The 26268-nt window shown below is 46.7% G+C and overlaps 1 protein-coding gene across 1 annotated transcript in view; it reads right to left on the bottom strand.

Annotated features, from left to right (window-relative positions):
- The window catches only part of ZFP64 (ZFP64 zinc finger protein), a 49436-nt gene extending 30876 nt beyond the window's left edge, over positions 1–18560 (bottom strand). The window contains exons 1-2 of the mRNA XM_085619133.1: positions 18073–18560; positions 107–346 (exon numbers count right to left, since the gene is read on the bottom strand). Coding sequence (XP_085475259.1) covers positions 107–346; positions 18073–18106 — 274 coding nt within the window. The 5' untranslated portion in view covers positions 18107–18560. The remainder of the gene's footprint in view (positions 1–106; positions 347–18072) is intronic.
- Positions 18561–26268: the final 7708 nt, after the last annotated feature.

The following is a 26268-nucleotide window of genomic DNA, read 5'->3' as shown; positions in this document are numbered from 1 at the left end:
TAAGTAATTAATAAGCAGCAAAAGCTGGTGGAAAAAAATGTGCAACCAAACGTTTTGTCAATATATTAGGTTAATACTTGTGGTAGCCTCGCTATATGTGTGCTACCTGTGATGGTCTGGGTCTCCGACGTTATCGTTCTGGTTGTAGTCTGATCCTGTGGAGCAGGCAGTGCTTCTTCGGACACATAATGTACAGTGCTAGTAGTTCCATTTGTAGGACTGTGCAACTGGCAACCATTTTGCTTGTGAGCAAGGAAAGCATCAAGATTATTGAACTGCTCCTTACAAATGCCACATATGTGGATGTCTGGAGCAAGCTCCACAAGGACCGTGGCACCTCCTTGCACTGAAAATGGAAAACAAAAAACGAATCAGGTACCGTTAGCAATAGAAAACAATGAGGAAAAAGAATTCCATTTGACAATGTGCAAGATGACAGACTTCTCCAATGCCAATATCAATTTAACATCTTTAATAAGCAATAACAATGTCAATAGGTATGGCTTATAACTGGAAGTGCCTCTTCAGTCACTGGTGATTTTAGACATTTAATAAATTCATCATACATGCACTCGGTCACTAATTATTACACTCATGCAGCCATTCATATATCCACTTCCCATCCACAATAAAACACAAACTCAAGTGTATATAACGTACAATAAAGGATTAAAACTAGAGACAATGAAAATACGAAGGCATGTGCTTGCAATAAACAATAAAATTAAACAGAGCAGCAGGCATACGTCTTGCAATGGCATTGAGCATTGTGTATTTTTTTTGCATTGCGTTTGGCCATCTCATAATTTTAAAATGACCAATTATGCACTATACTATTCCACACAGAAAAAGACGAGTGGCAAGTGAAGTGGTATGGCTTATAACTGGAAGTGTCTCTTCAGTCACTGGTGATTTTAGACATTTAATAAATTCATCATACATGCACTTGGTCACTAATTATTGCACTCATGCAGCCATTCATATACCCACTTCCCATCCACAATAAAACACAAACTCAAGTGTATATAACGTACAATAAAGGATTAAAAGTAGAGACAATGAAAATACGAAGGCATGTGCTTGCAATAAACAATAAAATCAAACAGAGCAGCAGGCATGCGTCTTGCAATGGCATTGAGCATTGTGTATTTTTTTTGCATTGCGTTTGACCATCTCATAATTTTAAAATGACCAATTATGCAGTATACTATTCCACACAGAAAAAGACGAGTGGCAAGTGAAGAGTCCAGCAGGACTATCTGGTGGATGGATGGCTATTGATTGATATATATCTGAAAAACCTAAAGGTTACAGGTCAGATTTCACTCGTACATAACCATTGAAATTTGGCAGTTATAATTACCTGTCCTAAGTATAACTTAAGACCCCGCAATGCATTGCTTATGACATCACTCATAACATTGTCAGTGACATCACTGATGACATCTCAAATGACATCACAGTTTACATCTTATAGTGAGTGTAAGTATTTTGAACGAATTTATGATTGTTAAATATATATAGTAAGGTATCACAAAATGTAAATTAATTACATTTTAATACATTTAAATTTCAATAAGAAATACCTGACACGGATAAACAGTCAGTGCTGTGAGCCCCCAACTCTGTGGCTTCTGATGGTGAGTCCACGGTTACATCAGTAAGATTCCCTCGAAAAGAGATCCTGAATGTGTGACTCTTCTCACTGGTGAGTGAACCAGATTGTGTTTGTGCTGGGTAAATTTGAAGGGCGGGGGTGGTGGAGCTGGGGCTGTACCTTGGTGTTTATGTTTATTTCAATGGGGAACCTTGGTTATTTGGGCTCCTTATTTGGACCCAAGAAGACCAGCACATTATCAGATCTTCTGACGCGCCTCTTGGCCCGACCCCAAGGGACTTCCGTAAGGACTTTCTTTTAGCACTAAGGACACATTTTAATTTCTTGATGCGCTGTTGAAGACATTTGCCTGTTAGTGTCCAAGCCATGGGTTTGGAAGTTATTGTTATGTATCATTCGTGTTTTTGTTAGGACTGACCAGAGTGGTGGCAGAGAGAACACAGTAGCTGGGGTAGACATGGTATGGGGTGCGAAGGCAGTCCCCAGCCCGGGAGACACCAAGTACTATATGGCTACAACATATATTGCACTGACTTGGAACATCTTTGGCATGGCAACCCCCATAAGGAGACAGATTATACATGTTCTTTAGGTATAGGCACATTAACATTGCTTGCCATCAGGAGATGCACCTTACTGCGGAGGAGCTACATAAGATGTCCAGGCACTGGAGTGGTCAGGTATTTAGCACCAGGTTCTCTGCGTATGCCAGGGGGGTTCTGGTTTGGATCACTCCACAGCTCGCATATTTTCACAATAGAGTCGTAATACACCCTGATGGCCGCTATGTGCTCTTAGAGGGAGAATTGGATGGTAGACCTTTATCGGTGATCTCACTGTATGCACCCAACACGCTTCAGGGCGAGTTCTTGCACACTTTATTGCGGGCCCAACTATTGAACCCCCAATCGCCTAGTATCTGGGATGGAGATTTTTAATTGTGTGCAGTGCAAGACTTTAGATGAATGAATGATGAGCATTTGTAAAGCGCACAGCTACTCAGAACGAGTGTCTCGGCGCTATCAGTCGCTGTCTCAAAAACCACCAAGAACTCAACTAACCACTGAATAACCAGGTTTTAAGACGTTTCTTGAAAACAGTCAGGTCAGAGATGGATATGAGGGTTGCTGAGAGTCGGTTCCAAGCTTGGACTCCCAGGAGTCTGAAGGAACTTCCTACTGAGCGGGCTCGGCGTATTCTAGGAAAGCATGCCAGGCTCATAGAGGATGACCTCAGAATCCTGGACGGCATGTAGTGGCTAACTCTTTTCTTGAGATAGCCTGAGCCTCTACCATGCAGGGCTTTAAAAAAATTGATTTGGCAGACCCAGTGAGGGATAAAACTAAAGTGCAAAACACCAAAGTGGCACTAGGAGTTGCTATTTTTTTTGCCACCTACAATGCTAACATTCTTTCCGAGTTACACTGTACACAAGGAATTAAAGGGACTCCCCCTTGCTTGCAATAAGCACTGAAAATTTAATTATTGCCATGGTTCCAGAACCGGGGTCACAAACTTTGTCCACCTCACAGGGTTTAAACAACAGGCCTCCATAGGAGAGACTCAAAGACTCGCCCATTCTGTTCACTGGATTAAATAATCCCTGTTTGAGAACTCTTACAGGTATCATTCCTTTTGATATTTGCACTACTTAAAAGAAGTGAGGGGGTTACTGCACCATACTCAAGGGGAGGAGCAGGGCAGAGAGAGATGTGGATATGGCCCAGTAAAAATCATTTAATTAGTAAATCGAAAAAGCGCTGTGCAAGCAAATTGTGAAAATTTGCCTTATGATGAAGATATCATTTTCCCTACTAATTGATTCCCCTGTATACCATTTCACATCTGCTCTATATCCTCCCTTTCACATCCTTTAGATTCACCTTCCCCAACCTTTCCCTTCACCTCTGCTCCCTTCACATTTTCTCCCCTCCCCTCTCCCTTACCTTTCTATCTTTCCCCACCATTCCCTTCTATCCCCTCTCTGATCCCATCCTCTCCCTTCATTTCCTCTCTTCTAAAGTTCCATCTCTTCTCCTCTTCAGCCCTAGACTCCCCTTCCTCCTCCGTTTCCTTCCCTCCCGATCTCTTCTATCCTCTCCCCTTCTCCTTCCCCTTCCATTTTCCTATCTTTTCCCTTCATTTCCCTCCCTTCCCAGCTCTCCTTTCCTTTACCCTTCCAATCCCTTTCCTTCCTCTCTTCTTGCCCCTTTTGTTCTTCACCCTTCCTTTCTCTTCCATTCCTTTCCCTTCTCTTCCCTTTATCTCCCCTCCTGCCCTCTCCTTTGACTCCTCCCCTTCCATATCTAATAGTCATTCCCTCTCCTCTCAATCCTCTCCCCTTCCTTCATTTCCTCCCCTCTAAAACCCTGATCCCTTCTTATCCCTCTCCCCTTTCCATCATAATATGTTGCCTTTCCTTTACTTCCCTCCCTTACGAATCTCTCCTCTCCCCTTCTAATCCCTCCCTTTCCCACGTCTATCCTCTCCCTTCTCTTCCTTTCTGTCCTCCCCTCCCTTTCCCGCCCTCTCTTCTTCCTTTCCCTTACTACCCTATCTCTTCTTTTCATTCCCTTCTCCGACACCCTCTCTTATCACTGCTCTCCCCTTCCCTCCCACTACTCTCCTCTCCCCTATAGCCCGTTTCTTTCCCCTGTGCTCCTCTTCACCATTCCCACCCTTCCTTCCCTACCAATACTCTGATCTCCCGAGCACACCCACCCCTTTGATCATACTTCCCACCCTCCACAATCTCTTCTCTCCCCTTCCCACGACTTTTTTCTCTTTTTCCCTAACCTATTGCTCCTCTGCTTTACTTGTTCCACCACTATCCTTCCCTCACCCCACTTTTTTAACTCCTCTCCCTTTCCCTTCTCTATCGCTCCTCTCCTATTCTTCCCAACATAGCGGTTCTATCCTTTCCACCTCCCTTCACTTTCCTATCCCTTCCCTTCCCTACCTATCCCTCCTCTACCCTTCTAATCCCTCGTATTACCTCTTCTATCCTCTTCAATTCCGTAACTGCTATTTCCTATCTCTCATCCCCTTCTTTTCTCTTGCTTTCCTTTCTCTTACTTTACCTTCCTCTCCTTTCCATTCTCCACAATCCTATTCTATCCTATTCCCTTTCACCTCTTCTTCCCCATCTCTCCCCTTCCCATGCTCGCCCCTTCCTTTCTCTTCTCTTCCATTCTCACTTCCTTTCTCTTCCCATCCCTTCTCTTTCCTTATCGCTCCTCTCCTCTACCTTTCCCACCCTTCTCTACCCTCTACTCCCCCTTCCTTTTCCATCTTCACATCGCTCCCCTAGGCCATCCACCTTTTCCCTGCTCTCCTCTTCCCCTAGCCAGACTTTTTTCTCTACTCTCACCTTCCCTACTGCTCTTCTTCTCTTCCAACCCATACCCTTCCTCATTTTCCCCAAATACTTTTTTCCCTCTCCTCTCGTTTACTCTTCCATTTCCTATTGCTCCTGTGTTCTACCTTATCCCACCCTATTTCTTTTATCCTCTCACATTCCCTATTACTTCCCTATATCTTCCCTTCTCTACACTCCTTTACCTATCTCTCCTCCGCTTATCCAAAATGTCCCTATCCAATAGCACCCCTTCCCTCAATGCAGTTCCCTTTATTTTTCTCCACTTACCTCTCACCTTTCCCATCAGATTCCCTGCTTGCGCTCTCTCCTATCCATTTTCCTCTCCAATCTTCCTCCGCTCCCCTTACTGCCTTCATTTCTTCCCTAACTGACATCCTGATCCCTTCACTTCCCTTCTATACTCTCCACGTCCCTCCTCCTCTTTCTCCTTCCCTTCCCCCTTTTTACTAACCTATCTCCTTTTTTCTCCCTCCTTTACTTGCCAACCTCTTCCCTTACTCTCTTCCCTCCTCTATCCATTCAATACCTCTCCTCCTTTCCTTCTCCCCACACCTCACCATCACGTCCCCTTTTTCTATCCTCTCCACTTCGACCCCCTTCCTCTTCTTTCTCTTCTCTTTCTTCCCATTCTCTTTTCTTTTTTTCTTCCTTTCCCTTTACTTCCCTTCCTATTTCCTTTCGCTTCCTTCCCCTTCTCTTCATTCCTCTTTGCTACTCCCCTCTAACGCCCCTTCCCTATCTTTTATCTCCTCTCCCATATACCACCCATACGTTCCCTCCCATTTTCTTACCTACTCTCCCCTTCCTTCCCCCTACTTTGCCTTCCCTCGCCTTCTCTTCCCCCAAACATTTTTCTCTTCTCTGCTTTTCCCTTCCCTATCTCTCCTCCTTCCTTATCAATACCCTCCTCATCCTTGCATACCCACCCCTTACGTTCTATCCCCTTCCATCCTCTCCACTTCACACCATCCCCTACCATTTCGCTCCTCTCCCCTTCCCATCCCTCACCTTTCCTTCCCCAGACTTGCTCTCCTCTTCTTTTTCATTCCCTATTGCTGGACTCCTCTACTCTATTCCATCCTATCTCTTCCATCATCTCCCTTTCACCTTCCTGTCCTTTTCCTCCCCTATTGTACCCTTCATATTCCTCCCCTTCTCTCTTCTGTTTTCTCCTCTTCTCTTCCTATTTCCCTTCCCATCCTACCTCTTCTATCCCTCCCTTACTACCTTACTTCCTCTTTCTATTCCCCTCTCCGACCCCTTCATTTCCGTCCCTATTTTTAGGTCGAGCCTAGCGCAGCGCGCATGCACTGCTCTAGGAAAACGACCTCTTGGAATCGCTCTGGACTTTTCACATGCTCGTGCGTGTGTTTCTTTTATAGCTTTTTAGGTCTTGCCTAGGCAACGCGAATGCGCTGCCCTAGGAGGGCCTTAAGCCATCGGTCTGCTCATTTTGAAGCACACTCGCGCTTGTGGCGGCATCCACCTTGCGGACGCGAGCAGCGGTGCGCGTGCTAATTGGCCGGTGCTCGCTCCCGCACGGCAGATGCCACCACAAGCACGAGTGCGCTTCAAAGCAGTCGTTAAGCAGAGCGCGGGCAGTTTCACTTAATGACTGTGTGCTTGGCAATCTAACATGCTTGGGTCTCGTATCATGGTTCTGTGTGACATGACTGCAGCACATTTATTTTAGCAGACGTACCTATTAACATTCAGGGCATGCCCCTCTTTCGCGGCATTGCACAGTAACTTAGTATAGCCTGGTTATTACTCATTTTAGGAACTAATTGACGAAAACATGGCATCTCTTCTGTTTGTTAAAAATGTGAACAAATAAGTAACGCAGGGATTCTTGATTTTTCTTTGACATTTCTATCTTCCGTTGTTCTCACTTGTCAGTCGTTATTCCATTACTATACTCCTTTACAAGATCCATGATTGCCCTGTCGCGCTTTATTCCCTCATCATAAATAATGGCGGCCCCACAGCGTCCGCATTCTTGGTGACTTAATGAGTCATCCTTCGAATGCAGAAGACGGAGACCTGTCACGTCGTCGACGTTTTTCCCAGGCCCGCGCGCTGGCTATTGGCAGGCCTGTTGAACCTTGCTGTGGTTGTGGAATGGATACTCGCCAGCAGCCTCTTCTTCCAGCCTCCACGTCCCCTGCTATTTCACTCATGACAGGACTTCCTGTCTCAGCAGTTATGTCATCCCAGTGGGACTGACATCTGCTTTCCTGCTAATTATCACAATTTGCTCAGCGCACAGAGCGCTTGCCAGTTTGTCACTAGGCCCACCCTTCGCGCAGCTGGAGGTTCTGGCTCGCGCAGACTAGTTATACATGTCTCAGTTGTATCCATAAGGACCCCCACCCACTCCACATGTTTTTATTAATTGTAGACATTATTAATGTGGCACGAGAAAAGGGGTAGGCATTCTACAAAAGTAAAATATGGAAATATACAAACATAAAATAGGGCATAAGTAAAGTATGTCAAATGCATCGTCCTCTTCCTTTTATCGAAGCAAAACTATCGTCCCTACTTTATTCTGTTCTCACAATAGGCACCCTAAGGGACAGTGACCCACCGCTGCCTCACCATGACTGCAGGACTGAAGCAATAGCGACAGCACTTGTTTCTTTCAGCCAACTGGCGAACAATACATAGCACACTCCACCATCGATTTTGTATAATTACACTGAACAACGGAATTGCTCTCAGAGCAGCACACATTTCTTTTTATTATACTTTTTTTTAGATCTGAGATTTGACAGCGAAGCTTAGCTTCCTTGTCTTCATTTGCCAGATGTAATGGTGACCTCTTCCAGTAGCACAGTGTCGCCAATGCCCTTGCTAAACACCAGGCAAACTGTGCATTACAGTAAAAACTGCAAGAAGGAACAAGCATTGACATAGTCAATAGGTCTCGCTTTTGGGACCTCAGAAGTATTTAGTTATGCAGCACAATATCCTTGGTGCAACAACATCAACTGTTGCATGGCTAAAAACGTATAAGGTCCCAAAGGCGAGACCTATTGGCTATGCCAATGCTTGTTTTCTATTGGGCTTTGCGTGCGAAGACAGCACGCAATTGGGGAAAGGCGGGTGCATATTCCAGCTCCCCCAGGAAATGTATCCACCTACGGATTGCAGTTACGAGCAACGGCGCACAGTGTGCCATCTGTTATGTGTCCGATTTCGAGCAGGCGCACCACTCGCGGGACACTTCAGCTGCATTCCTCGCATCCCACGGTCGCTTTCACTTTTGCCGCCGCGCTTGTTTATCCATGCTTCTCCCTCCCGCCCATCTCCGTGTTCCAGACCTATTGTTGTCCAGCTCAGCCCTCCCGTGCTGATGTTATCTGGTAGGCGTGCGCGGTCTCCATTTCGGCCCAGGACACCCCCACCGCCCCTCTGCTTTTCGGGACTCGAGTGTCAGGTAATGTTTTACACGGAGGGGTCAGGGATCGAGGAGTTTTCGTTCTTCTGCCCTATTTTGTTTCAAAGTTGTTGTTTTTTTTAGTTTAGTGGTAGCAGCGTGTCCTTGGCTCATTTTAAACTGGGGCTTATTAACGCGAATCGGTATTTCAATAACACGTCCATTTGATCCGACATAATGTGTTTTCATTTCTGCCCACTGCTCGGCCAAAGACAAAGGACACAATAATAACTATTGATTCACTTGCTCTTCTGTAAACTCCTGCCTGCCCTCGGTGTTTCTGAAAGCAGTTTGCTTGTTTCCCATTAATGGGTGTGTTATTCTTCATCCTTTTCCCTTGTCAGAAAAAAGCTTTGATGATGATGACTCTGTGGACGGGAGTAGGCAGTCAACAGCTGCTTCAGCCTTCAAGGTCCCTGCCCCTAAAAACCCCGGAAACCCCAGAAACAGCTCAAGGAAGCCTGGCACGGCTACGGGATCAAAAGTTGCAGGTAATGCATTTCTTATTCCTAACAGTGCAGCCTTGAAATAGACACCGTGGCACGTTCATTCTGATTCAGAGACTTCAAAGGGAAAATGTTTCATTCATTATTTCAGTGCTTTTTACAATGTACCCAATTTTTATATATAATGCCAATGATTGTTTGTGCTCTAGTGAATGTGAGTGTCCCATGATATGAAATGTGTATTAGATATACAAAAAAAAAAAAAAATTCTGATGATGCTTTGGTTAATTAAGGTCTTGATATTTTCACGTTCGGTTATCATTGATACTGGATGTTTGCTCACATTAATTTTATATCATCATGTCTGCCCTGTTCCTGATTTGCATTTGCTTACACTCTTGTCGAATACCTTGCTGACTTATTAATAAGCCTAAAGTGGGTTGGCACTTTCATACTCTATATTTAATTGTGCCATCAGCTCCTAGTTTCTTGCTGCTACTTCGCATGGGATGCGATGTCAGTAATAAGTCGGGATTGATTCATGACACTTTTTTTTTCATTTAAACCGAGGGTCTGATTCATTGCTTTGAATTGAGTTGAGTTTGAGGTAGGCGCGTGATGCATGCTCTTCCTTACTCTGTTTGCTTGATGTTGCCAAATTCCACGTGTGCCGCATTTCATCCTTAGAGTATCTGTTTAAAAGTTCTCCTTTTCATATCTTTTCTTTCTGCTTGTGTCACCTCCCCTATTCATACATTATTGCCTGCATTGGTTATAGTACAGTCCTATGACCTGCTTCACTGTATGCCTGTCTTGAATACATCAACCCCTGCTAATGCCTGTTCTCCACTTTGTTCTCCTACATCCTTTGACTTCAGTCTTCTCTGTTATGCCATTCTTGTGTCCCTTTCAAACATTTCTATTCCAGACTGTTAACTTTGTCTCTTTTTTTGCCAAGCAATGTGTTACTGCTTTTCAGTGTCACCACTATGTAGTGCTTTGATACATAAATCATGCAGCATGCCATTTTTGCTAACTGCTAAATTAGGGATACTATGGCCTTCATCTCAAAGCATCCTGAATGCTGCCTCAGTCTGATCACTTATTTCAGTGCGTGGGCATGCCAGTGGGGGATAATGTACTGCATTGCTAATCACTTATAAGGTCCCAAAGGCAAGACCTATTGGCTATGCCAATGCTTGTTGCGATTGTGATCACTTCCCTCCCTTCCCCTTCTCTTATATCCTTCCCCTTCTTTCCTTTTCTGTCCTTTCTTCCTCTTCATTTCCCTTACTATTTCACTATGCTTTATGTGCCTTCTCTTCTTATTGCTCCTTATCTACTGATACCACCCATAACCTAATCTCTCCTCTGTGTCCTTTCCTCATCTCTCCTCTCCACTGCCTAACCCTCCTCCCTCCTCCTCCTCCTCCAAAGAATAACCTATTTCCCTATATATTCCATCTTTCCCTTTTGCTATTGTTCCTCTCCTCTATCCTTCCCCCCACATCCTTCCCTTCCCCAGACTTTTTTCGGTCCTCATTTCCTCTCCCCTTTCTATACTCTCTTATTTTCATTCCACTTTCCAACAATCTCCCCTTTCTTCATTTCCTACCATTCACCGCTATCCTGATCCATTTGCTTCCCTTCTATACTCTCCAAATCCCTCCTCTCCTCTCCCCCCACTTCCACATCTCTTCAAAGCTCACCCCTTCGCTCCCTTCCCTTTATTACCTTATCTGCTTTCCCTTACTACCTCTGCCCTTTCAGCTTCCCATTCAACCCTCCCCTCACGTCCCTTTCCTCGTTTCTATCGTCTACACTTTTCTACTCTGCCCTCTTCTTCCCCTCCCGACCCTGTCCTCTCTATCCTCTCCCTTTCCGTTAATTTCTCTTCACTTTCTGGCTCCCCCCTCCTTCCATCCATATTGTTCCTCTCACCTACCCTTCCCTCCCTGCCCTTTTCCCCCCCCGTCTTTCCTCCCCTCTCCCCTAGCTTATCCTTCCATCTTCTCCACTTCCTTCCCCTTCTCATTCGCTCTTCTCCTCTACCCTTCCCTCCCCAAGCTTCCGTTCCCTTTATCTTCATTCCATCTCTTCTTTCCTTTCCTCTCCTCTCCTCTTTACCCTGTCTCCCCTCTCCCCTATTTCTTCACTTCACCATCCCTTCTTTACTTCTCACCTCTCCCATAACATTTCCTTCCCCTCCGGTCCCTTGCCAATGCCCTTTTCTCTACCCCAAATTCCTTATATCCTGTCCTTTTTCCCTCCTCTTCTTTTACCTTCCTTATCTCTCCCCTTCCAACCGCTTCCCTTCTTTTCCTGTCCCCTCTCTTCTCCCTTCGCATTCTCTTCCCACTTTCTCTTCACTTCCTACTTCCCTTTGAATACCCTTTCGTGCCCTATTACACCTTTCCCTTCCTCTGTCTAAATCTTTTTGATACCAGCCTCTGTCCATTTCCGCTTTCTGAAAACCTCCCAAGTTTTATTAACTACAACCTACCTCCTTCACCGTATCCAACCTCCATAGAAACCCTCCCACATTTTTATCCTAGCCTCCCTTTTATGTCTTTCCAGATTTTACCCTCTAAATCCCAACCTTTTGCCTCCTCTTTTTCTCTCTTAAACCATACTGATATCTGTTAAAATATGACTGAGGGTAAGGCTGAAGTGTCTGACAGGAATGCAAGCTAAATATCCCCACTGTGGCAGAGTAGGCACAATGAGACCACGTACACAGACTGGCCAGTTGCTTTCATTCCTCTCAGCTGCTGAGCTAGGCTAATGGTATCATTGCAGTGACCCAGCATCCAGCGTCTTTCTTTAGAAAAGAAAAATTGGAGAGACAAGAACTAGTATACATATTGCAAGAAGAGTGAGCACTCAAGTTCATAGTCCCATAGCCTGTCAAAGTGGGGTGCCCCGAGGTCCACCCAGGGCACCCCACAAAAAGTCCTTTGTTGGGGGCTGCGGGAAAACCCAGGGCCCCGCAGCCCTACCAGCTCCCCAGCTTGCATCCATCGCAGGTGCAGAAAGAGCCAGCAATGCTCCCACCAGCGGGAGCAGTTTTCTTTTGCTCTCGTGGGGTGGGAGCAAGTCTGTATATTTAGCCTGCTCCTCCCCATTATTAAAATGACAGCCCTAGGGGATGGAGGATGGAGGCGGACCATGTGCCCCCTCCCCCTAAATAGATAATGCCCACCCCAGTCCCACCTCGGGGGAGGTTTATTTACATGTGCAAGAGACAAGTCTTTTTTTCCCTGTAAGTGCGAAGCGTATTCCTAGACGTGGGTCCCGTGCTCACCACACCACTGGATTCAAGCTAGCCTGGCTGATGAAGGGTGATGCCCTGAAACCAGTCCCAGGAAGCTTGTTTCCGGTCCAGGGAGGACCTGGCTTGGCAGTTCAGACTGGACTGTTCCAAGGAACAGGGTCAAGACTGATTTGCATATGGCTGGGTTCAAACTGGGGTGGTGTGGTGAGCAAAAGAATTATGGATTTAACCCAGATCCTTGTGACTGGGGGTGAATGTTTGCATTGTCCAGCATTCCGCCCATCAATTGTTTCTTTTGCATACTTTGCCCATGTCAGCCTCCTTGCCTTGGTCTGATTGCCCCTGCCCTTCTTCTGCCTGCACTCTGTTCACCATCTGCATGCCCCCCTCCCTTCTAGCCAGACCTCGGAGTACAGCTTATTCTCCCTACCTCCCTCTCTCCCCCCCCTTTGTTTTCTGTGCGTGTCTCTGCCTCCCCCCCCCCGCCCCTATGGTCCTCTAAGCTACCTCCGCCTAAGCAGACCTTTCCTCCAAGGTCAGGTTGTCCCTACCCACCACCTACCTGCACTCTGGTTTCCAAGTCCATGCCTCTGCCCTGCCTTCTTCTCCTGCATAGTACAATGTTCTGCTACTGCCCGTTCCGCTAGCGCTCTGTGGTTAGCTTACTATCCCTGCCCTCCATTGTCAGAGCCTATGCCCCTGCCCGCCTGCCTGGCCTCCATGCTTAGATTGCTGCCCCCTACCCTGCTTGCCCCACTCTCCGATATCCGTGCACGTGCCCCTGCCCTTTCGCCCTCCATGTACCACTGAGCTGCCAGTCCCTCCTGCCTGGCCAGTGTTGTTAGCTTGCTACACCAGGCCTTAGCCCCTACACCCTGCCTTCAATATTCCAACTACATGCATCCATCCCCTCCCTCCCTCCTGCCCTCCATGGTTCATTGTGCTGCCCCTCCCTCCTGAGCTCCAGCATCTGTTGTGCTGCCCCTCCCCTTCTCTCCCAAGCTGTGTAGCCTGCCGTGATGCCCCGCCCTCTTCCTACCCACCCTGTGTTATATGAGTGCAGCCCCTCCCTTCTGCCCCGTATGGTCCTTTGTGAATAGCCTTGCTCACTCCCTCTTGCCCACCATGGTCTGTTGTGCTGCCTCTAACCCTCCTGCCTACCATACATGGGTTTGTTCTGCTGCCACTGCCTCTCTCACATGCCCTGCATGGTCAGCATGCTGCCCCTGCGCCCCCCACCTTCCCTAATTTGTCTGTGTGTCTTCCCTTATTTCCTCCCTGTTGCCCTACATGGCGCATTGTGCTTTCACTGCCCCTCCCTCCTGCTGTGCATGGTCAGCTTTCTGCTCCTGCCCTCTGTTGTCCATGTGCGGGCCCATGAACCCTCCCTCTTTACCTTTATGGTCTGGTGTGCTGTCACTGCCCTCCTTTCCTGTCTGTCCTGTGTGTTCTGTTGTGCGCCCACTGCCCTTCCCACCCGTACGGTGTGGTCAATGTGCTACCTCTGCCCCTGCTTCCAAACCATGCCCCCAATTATGTGCCTCTACCTCTCCCTCGTGTTCTAATGAACATTATGGTCAGTTCTCTGAAAAGCTAAAATGGGGACACATTTTCTGAGTTCTCAAATAGTTACAAAGGGGTTTTAAACTAGTTATTTTTATGTTTTGTTATTCAATTGATCACTTGATTATATGTTGCCCTAGTAAGTTGCTAAAATTAAGCATTTTGAACACTTCTGCCATTGGACTATATTTGGGCTACAACTGGGCTCATTTTTACCCTCACTGGCCATCTTGGGAGACGTTTTTACTATCAAGCTCCCTTATTTCCTCACTTACTGCAATATCCTCTGTGGCAAATGCTTTCAGTTTTACAACTTTGATTCCTTCAAAATAACATTCAGGTATGTCACACTGGTCATAAATTCAGAATGTTACCACTGCAGTTGCTCATTCGAACACTGTGCTAAAGCCGATTACCAGGGAGTTGCAGGCTGCTGCTGATGTTCTAAGTACGTTTTAGTCTGCATGTCAGAATGTTTTATTTGAATGGATGCGGAAGATATTTGATAACTCCTACAAAATCTGCCCTAATTTTGCTTTCTACAGCACTATGCAAAAAGAACAATTGATGGACAGAATGCTGAACAATGTCATACATTCACCCCAGTACAGTGATCTGGGCCAAAGTCCATCATTTTTTGCTCCCCATGCCATTCCAGTTTAGACCCAGCCATATGCAAATCAGTCTTGACCCTGTTCCCCACGGGAACAGTCCAGCCCAAACTGTAAAGTCAGGTCCTCCCTGGACTTGAAACAAGCATACTAGGACCAATTTCGGGATGTCACCCCCTTATCAGCCAAGCTAGCTCGACTCCAGTGGCATGAAGAGCACAGGACCCGCGTCTGGCCTGGCTGATGAGGGATGTTACCCCGAAACCAGTCCCAGGATGCTTATTACGGTCCAGGAAACACCTGGCTTGGTAGTTCGGGCTGGACTGTTCAAATAAAGCCAGGGTCAAGACTGATTTACGTATGGGTGGGTCAGAACTGGGGTGGCGAAGTGAGCTAAAAAACGATGATGGATTCCTCACAGATCTGAGACTGGGGATGAGTGTCTGAAAAGTTTCAGTGCTCCATCCATCATCTCCTTGTGTTTGCATACTACAGCACTAGCCATAATTTCTATGACAAAATCAAATCGTTCATTTTGTTCCTTTCTAAAGAAAATGTTTTAAGTTTTAAAGCTTTCATTCAATCAAGAAGACTTCAGGCATGCCACACTTATCTCATAAGTAAGAGTGTTAGTGCTTTAATTGTTCAGAACACTATTGGAGGCTGCAGTAGAACACTGGGGAATTAACTAACAGGCGGCTGTTTCCATTGGAAATATGTGTATTACTTAGTATGTCAGATTTTACTCTCACATGGCTGAGGAAAATAGTGGTAATTTACAGAAAATATGCTTTCAGTTTAGATTCTGTATCACTTTCCATAACCTCTATGAGAAAATCATGTAAGAAAACAGTTTTCTCACAAACATGGTTCACCAAATCCAAGCAGAGGATCAGAATTTCACACAGAGTAAAATCACCTTAGAATACACCACAATTCCTAAAATTAGTATGGTACCAATAACAAATGAGTTGTAATGTGATTACAACCTGTTATCACACTTTATAAGTGCTACTGTTGTGATCTTCAAAACCTGCCATTCGTTACAATGCATTTCAGTGGTGACCATGTACCAGAGTCTAGTAACAGCTGTCACAACATGTTGTGGACAGTCACGAAGGGGGGTAGTTTGGACCTCCTCCCATCACACACACACACACATACCTTGGTGCAAGGGTGTGTTTACCCAGTCCCTTTAATTTATTTTATTCATTTTCAGGACACAGAGACCCTGAAAAGCTTTGTTTAATGGAAAGTTTTGTGAAGATTTGCCAAATGGTGTCAAAGTTATTAGAAAAATCAAAAATCTATTTCCTACGATATTATGGTCTTAACTATAACTACACAGGAGTGAGAGAATGTGTGTGTACGCGCCAAATTATTAAGCGGTCTTGACCAAATTATGCAGCAAGAAAAAAAAAATTATGCTGCATCATATGGCACATTTTGTGATAGTATTGTATTATTTAGTCATTTGTACACTTAACCCTGTTTGGGCATAGATTGCACCACATTGGTACCGGTTTGACACCTAAATAAGTCAGTAAGCAACCGAAAGGTAACCAGTCAACCTTTCCAAAGAGCCTTCCGCTGCACCGCAACACCTTGTTGCATTTTTAATAGCTTTTGAATCATTTGAGCAAGAACCAATTTAATGGGGGGTTAAAATCTGAAGATTATGCAGCAGATGATGGATTATGTGACAAGCACTGCAAATCCAAGATTATGCCAAATAAATGCTGCAGTCGCACATCACATAATTCTAGTGGCCATGATATATTATGTATATTTATATATTCACACACACGTATTTAAAACCTTGAACACTTAACCGGATAAAATACTCATACACAGGCCCGGAAGTTTAAGAATTCTGGCATATAAAAGCTCTTTTAACATTTCTTATATCTAGGTTAATTGTTGCTTTGGATATAGCTCAATTAGCACGGTGTTTCAAAGCATATTTAAAATCAAGATAATCATAAACCTGTAAGCGCAAGGAAAATAGTGCGCAATAAATCCATAACTCACTGTATGACAAACATGTACATGTGATTTGTCATTGCTTTGTTAATTATTAAACAAAGACAGGATTTGAAATTACAAGTAAATAACTTACTAAAGCAATACTGGACTACCTTAATTTGAATTACCACTGCACTTAAGTACAATTTAATGTTTAGCAGTGCTGGAAAGGGGGACCGCGCCAAAACCCCGTCCAGCACCTATTTCTGGTCCAGATCTAGCAACCCGGCCAACAAGTGGAAACATTAATTTGTCCTGGTGTCATTTTCCAACAAAGGGACATCATTCAAAAGCGTACGCACATTGTCTGCATTTCGTTTAGGAGCAGCAACCTACCAAGGGGACTTTCTTATTTTACTTTCAACTGGGCACGCTATAAAGGGCTACTTAAACGGCCATCAGCCTTTCTTTTGTTCAAGCATCAACATGGCAGGAAGATATCTGGAGCTTATTCAGTAGATGCTAATGCAAAGGAAGGAACTAAAGGCACGCAGCTGATCACTACACTAGTTCTTTAGATAAACTATGACTTGGAGGCAGGATTTTAACTTTGTTCAACACCCCTATGTAATAGAAGTGCATGCACTGTTAGAATTGCAGGATCTGTTTGAATGAGCAATTACCCAAATAAGGACTTTAACTGCACCTATTGATTTTTTATTTAATTAGTTTACATTGCTACTCATCACTATGTGGAGTGTCTGAGCGCTCTTACATCACACACAGAGGCAGAATAAATCACAAAGTGTATGAATCCATGTACAGGAAATATTACATGTGACAACGATGGTTATAGGGGGGGGGGGTCGAAAGCACATGTTCATACTTGTAGACATATGTTAAGAGGGAATAGTAAGGAGAAACATCTTAACACAGGAATTGTGGTTGTCTGCCCTAACAAGACTTTATTACTTCCCAAAGGACCCCTTCCTTTGCAATCTTAGAATAACAACTGACAGAGAAAAAAACAATAAGGATTTAAAAGCATGACTTGCAGTTTGCATGCATCTCCTTGGTGGTGGTAAATAGATCCCTGTGCTGTATTAGAAGGATTGCAACTTATGAAAGGGAAGTAACAAAATCATCTCAGTTTTAAAAGCAGTAACCCACCTACCTACCTACATAAAATACACATCTATGATCTGCATGTTAAACAACCTGCTTTGCAACAGGCACATTAACCCTCTATGCTACTTTGAGACAAAAATAGGACTGGACAAAACACTAAACTGCATTAACCCCTGTTATATTACTGCTATGTTGATACCCTCAAAACTGCTGGGCACACAAGTGTATTGACCCTGTAAGATATCTTGAAATGCATCTTCTTTGTGGCAAATTAAGTAAGCTATAACAGATTTACTGTCACGCATTTTTGTGATCAATTTTAACAAATGTATAAATTGACTTTCAGATAATGCTTTTAAAGTTCTGCCGCTTCTGAAAGGTGTGGGGGGGGGGGGGGGGGGGGAGACCTTTTCTCTGCCACCCCTTGCCCTCCAATTTATGGGTTTCGGGAGTACATTTTTCCCATTACAGCACAGATGTTCATCAGTGTGTTCATTGTCTTGTAAATATCGTTTTATTCGCTGCAGTTGTACGATAAATGTGATTTGTTGACAACATAATCGACATTGCTGTTTAAAGGCACATATTTTTACATGTATATATATACACAGTACATACATATAACACAGTAGAGTGCAGCATGTACCTCGGCCTTGACTGGAATATAGACTCATTCCCATTAAGGTGGTGGTGCTGTGACTTCACGTCCCGTGACATTACTTCCGACGATAGGGTGACATCTTTGCACATTTTCTACGGTAACTGAAATGTAACCAGCCGGTAGCCCAGATGCTGCCTTGCGTAAACTGCGAGGGAAGACACGCTGCGAGAATAGCATGGGACCAGGAGATGCTAGGATGCACACTCATGCTGCGCGCGCACAGCGTGTCACTGACGCAATTGTCTGCACGGGGAAACACCTTCTGCCGTGAGAAGTACACAACCAGAGGGAAGGTGGAGAACTCCGGTACATTCCCGCAACTGTTGCCCGAAATGGCCCGTCTCGCACTCTTCACTAGATGTGTTTTACCTCTCCCGCGCATCCAAGGGGGAACGAACCAGAAGCAGCAAAAATACCTCTCATTCGATTTTTTAAAACACATATCCGCTGACGGGAGCCACCCGGCCTGTTCTAAACTATTACAGGCTACGTCACTTCCTGTAGTAACCTCTAGTTCTTCGTCTCGTGCTTTGAAGCTTTTTTCTTAGTCTTCCTATGACGAGAGCCACCCGGGCTGTGCGTTGCGTCACGCATTCGTGTCTTGTTCCACCAACACACACAGAATAGCAGTGTGTTATCTTTTTTTAACAGACTCATCGTTGCTTGCTGCCTTTTTCGAGTGTAAAGTGTGTGTACCGCAGCAGTGCCAATTATTGCCAGGCACAAAAATCTATCCGATTTTGTATTTTTGCTAAAATGAGACACTGGAAGGTTTTGAGCCTCTTTGCTTCAGCACTGGTTACTTTACCCGAGACCAGGTTCAATTTTTCTTTTTGCAGATTTTATATAGCGCGAACTCGAACCCAGTTGCGTAACGAAACTTGAGCCCCCCCTGCAAAGTACATGGAGGGGGCCCTTCCAACCACACTCAGGAGCTCCAGGCTTGGGCAATGTGCTGAGGAGACCCCTTGGAGCTCGGAGGCCCCCCACACCATGTGGGTTGCTGGGGCTTTTGTTACGCTACTGCTTCCCTTCACAGCCACAGTTAATGATATCATGAAACTTTAGAAATACTACCTGTAAATTTTAAGATAAATGAAACAGCTTTTGTTTATATAAACCACCCACTTCCAAAGCTAATGAGAAGAAACCGGGGTCTGTATGTTATAGTGGAGAGGTTCATAGATTGCAATCCCTTCTACCCTCTGTTTGCTCATTACTTTCAGATGCTAATATTCTAGGCCACTGGAATTATGTAGCAGGGATGGATCAAATTATGTGGCAGGGTTGACTGTATTATGCTGCAAGAAAAGGCAAAGTATGCTGTATAATGCGGCACAATGTTGGGATAGTATTGCCTCATTATTTTTTTATTTTTACTCACGTTATAAATGTTTGGGCAAATGTTTTTTCCCATTAATACAAGTTTTTCACCCAAATTCATAAATAAGCAACTGAAACGTGACCTGCCAACTTTTGTGAAGGGCCTTCTACTGCACAGCAACACATTTTTTGAGTGTTTAGAGACTTGATCCGTTTGAGCTAGAAAACGTTTTTTGTTAAAATTTGCAATTTATGCAGCCGGTGACAGATTCTATGGCAAATGCGGCATCATTATGCAGAAAACGTTGCAACTGCAGAAGCCCAGAATGCCAGTGGCCTTGCTAATATTCAAGTCCACTGCACAGCTGACTAGCATTTGCACTCTGAAGCCCCACTATGGTACATCCCTGAATTACAGTTGTGCATCTGGCCAAAACCACAAACGCTGTTTCTGATCTTTCCATGGTCTGCTATAATTAAGAAAAGCTTTAATGAAAACACGTCCCCGTTATGAACCCCCAACACCTCCTCTAAACACTTAGCTGCCCAATGGGTCTGGTTCTTTCTATTGATAAAATAACTAAATAAAACACTTCACCTCACTATCACCACCTTTTAAAAAAAGTAAATCTGAGCTCACAGAGAGGACATTTTCTGCCATCTATGTGGGTCATGGTCTGGTACTCGGTGTTACCATTATGTCATACTAAAGTCTTCTTCAGCCAGTGGCATGCAGGGGGTATTGTGGTGCCATCAGCATAGCCCTCCTTTTGCAAAAAAATATTCAAAAGAGGTGTGATTTGTGTGCAGCCTGGAATATTCAAACTTTAAAAAAAGTCATTAGTTTGTCATAGAGGTCAGAGTTTTCATGAGGTTGTATATTCCCATTTTGTTAACGACCCTGAATTCTGTGGAAGGTAAGTGATTGCCGGCCCTATTTTCAATTTCTGGCCACATGGGACTGTTCTGTCTCATCTAGTGAAGCTTATACCTATCTCCCCTAAATGCAGCCATCGACTAACACTATGCCATCTGTTTTCATAAGTGACCCCAGCTCAGAACAGGAAGCTGAACCGCTTGTGTGGTCATCATTCTAAACCCAAGCCACCTAAGAGCTGGTATAAACCATTGAGTTCAGAGTCCTCACATACACAAACCCATGCCCACAGTCTAATAATGTCACACTGCAGTCTGCTTTTCTGTGGCAGGAACTGTCCTAACAATAAAAGTTGCTCTCTTCAATCCCTTAACCCGCATCCTTCTTGAAACTGAATCCTCAGGTCCTGAGCTAAACTTAGATTTTTCTAAATGCCAAACTTTGCCCCTTGCTGCAGTGATATATATCATAAACAGCTACAAATAAACAGCCACTACAATTTGGCAAAGTAAAGACAAGCTTTAAAACGTTAGGAGTCAGATTGGGTCAACCAATGGGGCTGCAAAGCAGTCGACTGGGATTGCAAGCAACAAGAGTGGTAGCAATTGCTGTCACAGCCTTCTTTTCTTCTACTACCAACACTTATCTCCACCTCAAGTCTTGAAAGAAATTTAAATAAGATTCCAGGAAGTGGTCATAGAGAAACATTCGTTTTTTTCTAATTCCTAGCTAGGTGTTCTCCTTTAAGGTATTATTAAAAAATAAAATACATAGTTTTGCTATTGGGTGTGGACAGGGTATGTTATCCCTTTCTACGCAAGTTTAAAATAAGCTTATCCTACTGTAGAATGCGGATGTAGACACATTACATAGACTGGCTTTTCTGTCCCAACATGCAAAGCACTGTTGTCGAAAAATCCAGGACTGTATTACCGTACTTCTGATGACATGAGGCAAGTTGGTAATTCAGGCTCAGCAAGCACTGAAGCTGGACTGGGACATTTAGCCTCTTCAAAACAGGCCGCAGAATATTATCTGCTGGCCAGTTAATCAGCACCCTTCTCTTTAAAACAGCCTCTCCTCTTTCACAGTTTCATGTTGACATTTCTTGTGGGCATGAAGTTAAAAGTGACTAAGAGTTGGATAGATCGGAGGAGAGGGGCAGAAGCAAGGGTTAAATAACTCAGCTGTTAAGACTTGTCACCCCAGTCAGATAACTTGGATTCCCTCCTTGGGTTTCTAGTAACTTCAAAGGTGTCCCACAGTCATGTTCTTTTTGACAGAGTGCATGGTCAAGGGGATAGACCAGTGGTGATATGAAAAGACACATCTGCGGTCGTAAACACTACATACAAAACACGATTTTTAAGAGATGAAGGGGAATCACTAGGGAGAGAAAGAATGAGAACCTGGAGGAGAAAAGGAGAACCAGATAAAGGGAACTTGAAGAGGGGCTGTGAATGGACTGAAATGATGGAGAGCCTAGAAGATGAAAAGGAGGAAAGGGGTGAGAAGGTAAAAACAATGACACAAGTAGGCAGTGCAGGTAGTGGGGAGAAAGAAGATGGTGATGAGCGACAGTAAGGATGGGGTATAATAGGAAGACCTAATGAGGAAAGAAAAGGAAAACAGTGAGGAGATGTTATCTCATTTATAATAAAGAGCCTCTCTGAGTCCCGGCCAGGGCCCGGGTGCGCACCATTTAATTAATGAAGAGGCTTGCTGCTGCCTGCTGCCTCACTGAGAGAGGGGTCCCTGCACCCCCACACCCTTGCAACGTGGGGGCCTATGTTACTCCCTGGGCCTACACTATGTTTTACTTTTATTCCCGGCCGGGCCCCACCATGATGCCCTCCTTTTTACTGATATCTATCCAAGCGGGGGTTTTTGTTTTTCCCTTATCCTCACACTCCCTGGCTCTCTGACCCCATTGTTCCGTCTCTATCCACTTTACCTCTCCCTGATTCACTTTCTACCTGTCCCCGCCTTGCCGAACTGCTTCCCTCCCCCTTCTCGCCTCCCCTCCGTCTCACGCTTCTGTCCTCCCACTTTGCCTGCTCTGCACGTTCTACACTACATCACTTTCTACCTCTGGGTCTGATCTGCCACCCACCCCATCAAGCGCGTCTGTGCACGTCCCATTTTCTTGCTCCCCCTCCCTATTTCCATCTGTCCCGAATCACAATCTTCGCTTCCCGTCCCATTTGGTCTCACCATCTTCGTCTGCCCCCCCTTTTAATCAACCTCTCGTCCGACCTACTAGTTCGACCCCTCACTTTTCCACTTCTGAAGTCTGACCGTCTCTCTCCCACCCATCAACCTTCCAGTCCCCACAGCTCGCCAATAGTACAACTTTCAAACCCCCACTTATTTCTTCTCTCACCATAACCTACCCGCTTCCCTCATGGTTGTATGCATGCACAGCGCTTACTACCCCTAAAGCGAACGGCAGCCCCCTCGCCTCATCTTGTAGCCCTCCCACCTTGCGGGTGCCACCTTCATCTAGGTCTGCCCCCATTGTTCCGTCTCTATCCACTTTACTCTACTTCTCCCTGATTCACTTTCTACCTCTCCCCGCCTTGCCGAACCGCTTCCCACCCCCCTTATCGCTTCCCCTCCATCTCACGCTTCTGTCCTCCCACTTTGCCTGCTCTGCACGTTCTACACTACATCACTTTCTACCTCTGGGTCTGATCTGCCACCCACCCCATCAAGCGCGTCTGTGCACGTCCCATTTTCTTGCCCTCCCTATTTCCATCTGTCCCGAATCACAATCTTCACTTCCCGGTCCCGTTTGGTCTCACCATCTTCGTCTGCCCCCCCCCCCCCTTTTAATCAATCTCTCGTCCGACCTACTAGTTCGACCCCTCACTTTCCACTTCTGAAGTCTGACCGTCTCTCTCCCACCCATCAACCTTCCAGTCCCCCCACTGTCAGCTCGCCAATAGCACAACTTTCAAACCCCCACTTATTTCTTCTCTCACCATAACCTACCCACTTCCCTCATGGTTGTATGCATTACCTCCTCGTTAGTCTTCCTCGCCACATGACTTACAAAGTGAGCGTCAGCTCCACAACAGAACCCTCCAAAGCAAAGCAAAAAAACAAAGTCAGCATCCCATGCCTCCCATCCCTTCCCAATATGGCCGACCCAGTCACCCATGACCCCTATAAGAGGCGGGCCGGCCCAACCCAACAGCCTGTTTTTTTAGTTCTGCACTCTCTCCGGAGCGCTTCAGGTAAGTGGTGCCTGCTGTAGCAGGTGCGTGGGTCCATGGTTGGAGGTCCTGCTGTAGCGGACCCTAGGGGCTTGGACTTCGTTTATTCCCCCTGCCTGTTGCCCCCGGTGTATTTGGAATCTAGTGGGCTCTCTGGCCTACAAAAACTGCATTCTAAGGTTATTTTCTTGTGCCGGTCAGGCTCTGCTTTAGCGAGCCGTGGGTGTACAGGAGGCGGGGCGAGGGGGTCTGGGGCTTTTCCTCTCTGCGTTCTCCTGTCCCCTCGTCCGTGTGGGCTGAGTGTTTGTTTCACTCTTGCCGGGGCCCCCCTCTTTCCCCCGAACCATGTGTTCCCGTTTCCCTGCTGGTCGTAGGTCAGCTTGGGTGTGTGGTGGGGTGCCGGCGGCCCGTTGTGCGGGCCCCGGGCGCGCCTCTGCTTTGTTGTTTGGGGTCCTCACTGTGACTGGGGCGCTGCAAGTCAGGGGGATTATTGGCGCCTCTGGCTCCTCTGTTGTTGTGCCTTGCTGTCCGATGCTGCACCGCCTGCTTGCGTCCGGCGAGGTTTGACCTTTCCTGCCCCGGAAACCGCGCGGCCTGTTTTATGCTGTTCTGCGCTGCGTTCCCTGGGGGCCGGCACTAGCAGCTGCGGGGCTCCGTTGTTGCCTGTTTTGGACAGTAGGACCGCCGCTGCGCTGTGCGATGCACGTGGAATACGACTTGCCTGGGGTTTCCGTTCGGCTTTCCCGGGACCGGGCGTGCGCTCCCTCCCGGGAGCCGCGCGCTGCTGTCTTTGCCTTTGGCGTTCCCGGTTCCGATGTTGCTGCACGCTAGCCCGTTTCTCGGTCCCGCGCATGCGCGCTCCGTTCTCTCTAGCACTGCAGGCCACTGGTTCGTGCTTTCCGGCTGTGTGCGTGTGTGCTGCCTGTCGCTTTCCGAGTGCCACGGGACCTGCGTCCTCTGGGTGAGTGTTCCTCGGTTTTTTTGCTTTCGGGCACATGTTGCTGGGGTGTTTGCCTGGCGGCTTTCGTGGTTTCCCCCATTTGGACGGTCTGAGGCGTGGGCAATGGTTTTCCCTTCTGTATTGTTGGGATTTATTTTAATTTGCGGGTTGGACCTCCCTGCTGGTCCGTTCGGCCTTTCATCCTACTGGGGGCGTTGCGTGAATGTCTTTGACTTGGGTTGCAATGGACCTCGTGGTTTTGTGTCCTTTCCCGTGGCTTCTGTTGTTCATCGCCTTTGTCTCCGACGGGCTCTCACGGTTCCCTCGGGTGGTGCTCCTCTGGGTGGCGCCGTTTGTTTTTGGGTTGTTTTCCAGCTGGGTCTGGTGGCTAGGTGGACTGCTGCATCCATTGTGGGGGCCTGGGTTCTTCCTCTTGGTCTCTGGTTCACTTCCCGGTGGGTCCACTCACTTTTTCGTCCATCTGTGGCCGACATGATGAGGCCCATTGAGTTCGGTGACAATAAACGTCTGTTATTCAGCGCCTATGGTCCTCTGGATGTACGTGCGCTTTCCGGAGACATATGTTATGGTCTCAATGGTGCGGGCTTATGGTTTAGCTCCTTGACTCTTGCTCTCAGGGTTATGGGTTCGTTTCCCCATTGTTTCTGTTTAATCCACATTTTCGCCGGTTCGGCTCCCGGAGGTCCGCTCGGCCCTTCGTCCTTCTGTGTACCATGAGCTGTAGCTCATTGGTTAGTCTTGTGCCTGTGGTTGTAAATGGTCACACGGGTCCGGGGTTCGAGTCCCGCGAATGCTGTCGAAGTGTCATAGTTGGCTGTTTTCTTGCTCTTCTTTTACAGGTTGGGGAGTGGTAGCCTTTGATTTGTCCTGCTCCTGGGCTGTTGAGCATGTTCTGTCCTGGTGGTTGGGGGTGCTGGCTGGATGCTTGCTCTTCCTCCTCCGGTTCTGTGTTGCTCCGCTGTCATCCTTCCTGCGCACAGGCAGTTTGTTGCCTTCTACTCTGCCCCGTTTGGTTGTGGGTGTCCCGGGTGGTGGCCCGCCTTGTCGGGCTCACTTTCTCGTTCCCCCTCCTTCTGGCCCTCGCGGCCCTGCCCTGCGCTCCCCCCTCCCCCGCCGCCTTGTGCTTGATGCCCTGCTTTAGCGGGCTCTGGGGTTTGGGTTTTGGCGTTGGGCTCCCCCTCTTTGTGGGGGCGGCTGTGGGCTTCTCTGTACCTGTGTGCGTGTGGGTCTCTCGGCCCCCTCTGTTGTGGCTCCTTGCCCCCTCGCGGGCTTTAGTTGCCTTTCGGCTTGCCGACAGTGTCCGCTCTGTACCCCTGGTGCTTTCGTTCTGTGGGTTCCTGTTCCCGCAGTTGTTGTGCAGGGTCTGTCCCTGTCTATTGCTGGTTGGCAGTCCTCCGGGGTTTTCCTGGGGCTGTGGGGCGTTCGGCATTGCCTCCCTGGCTGCACCTGGCCTAGTCTGCTTTCTGCGGATGTGCTGGGTCGGGACGGGTTGGTGCCCGGTTGGGGTGCCGCCTGGGCCTTCCAGGTGCTGTGGACTTTGGCCTGCTCCGTGTCTCGGCGGGTGGCTCTTGCTCCCCTTTTCGCCATGCTTCTCCTTGCCCCCTGGGGGTTGGGATTTTTATTTTTGTTGTGGTCCTTCTGCACGGTCCTGGTTTGTCGGGCCTGGGGTTCGGCGCCCTCCTCTGGTGGGGTGGGCGTTCTCTCCTTTTTCGGCTGGGTCGCTTTTTGCGGTCTTGCGGGTCCTTCTCTGGTCGGCTCCTGTCATGGGGGTTGATTTCTCCCCTGGTTTTTCCTGTTGGGGT

This window comes from Triturus cristatus, chromosome 7 (genome assembly GCF_964204655.1).
Source record: "Triturus cristatus chromosome 7, aTriCri1.1, whole genome shotgun sequence".
In the NCBI taxonomy this organism is placed as follows: Eukaryota; Metazoa; Chordata; class Amphibia; order Caudata; family Salamandridae; genus Triturus; species Triturus cristatus.
Note: the sequence above shows the minus strand (reverse complement) of the source record. Positions and strands in the feature narration are given on the sequence as shown.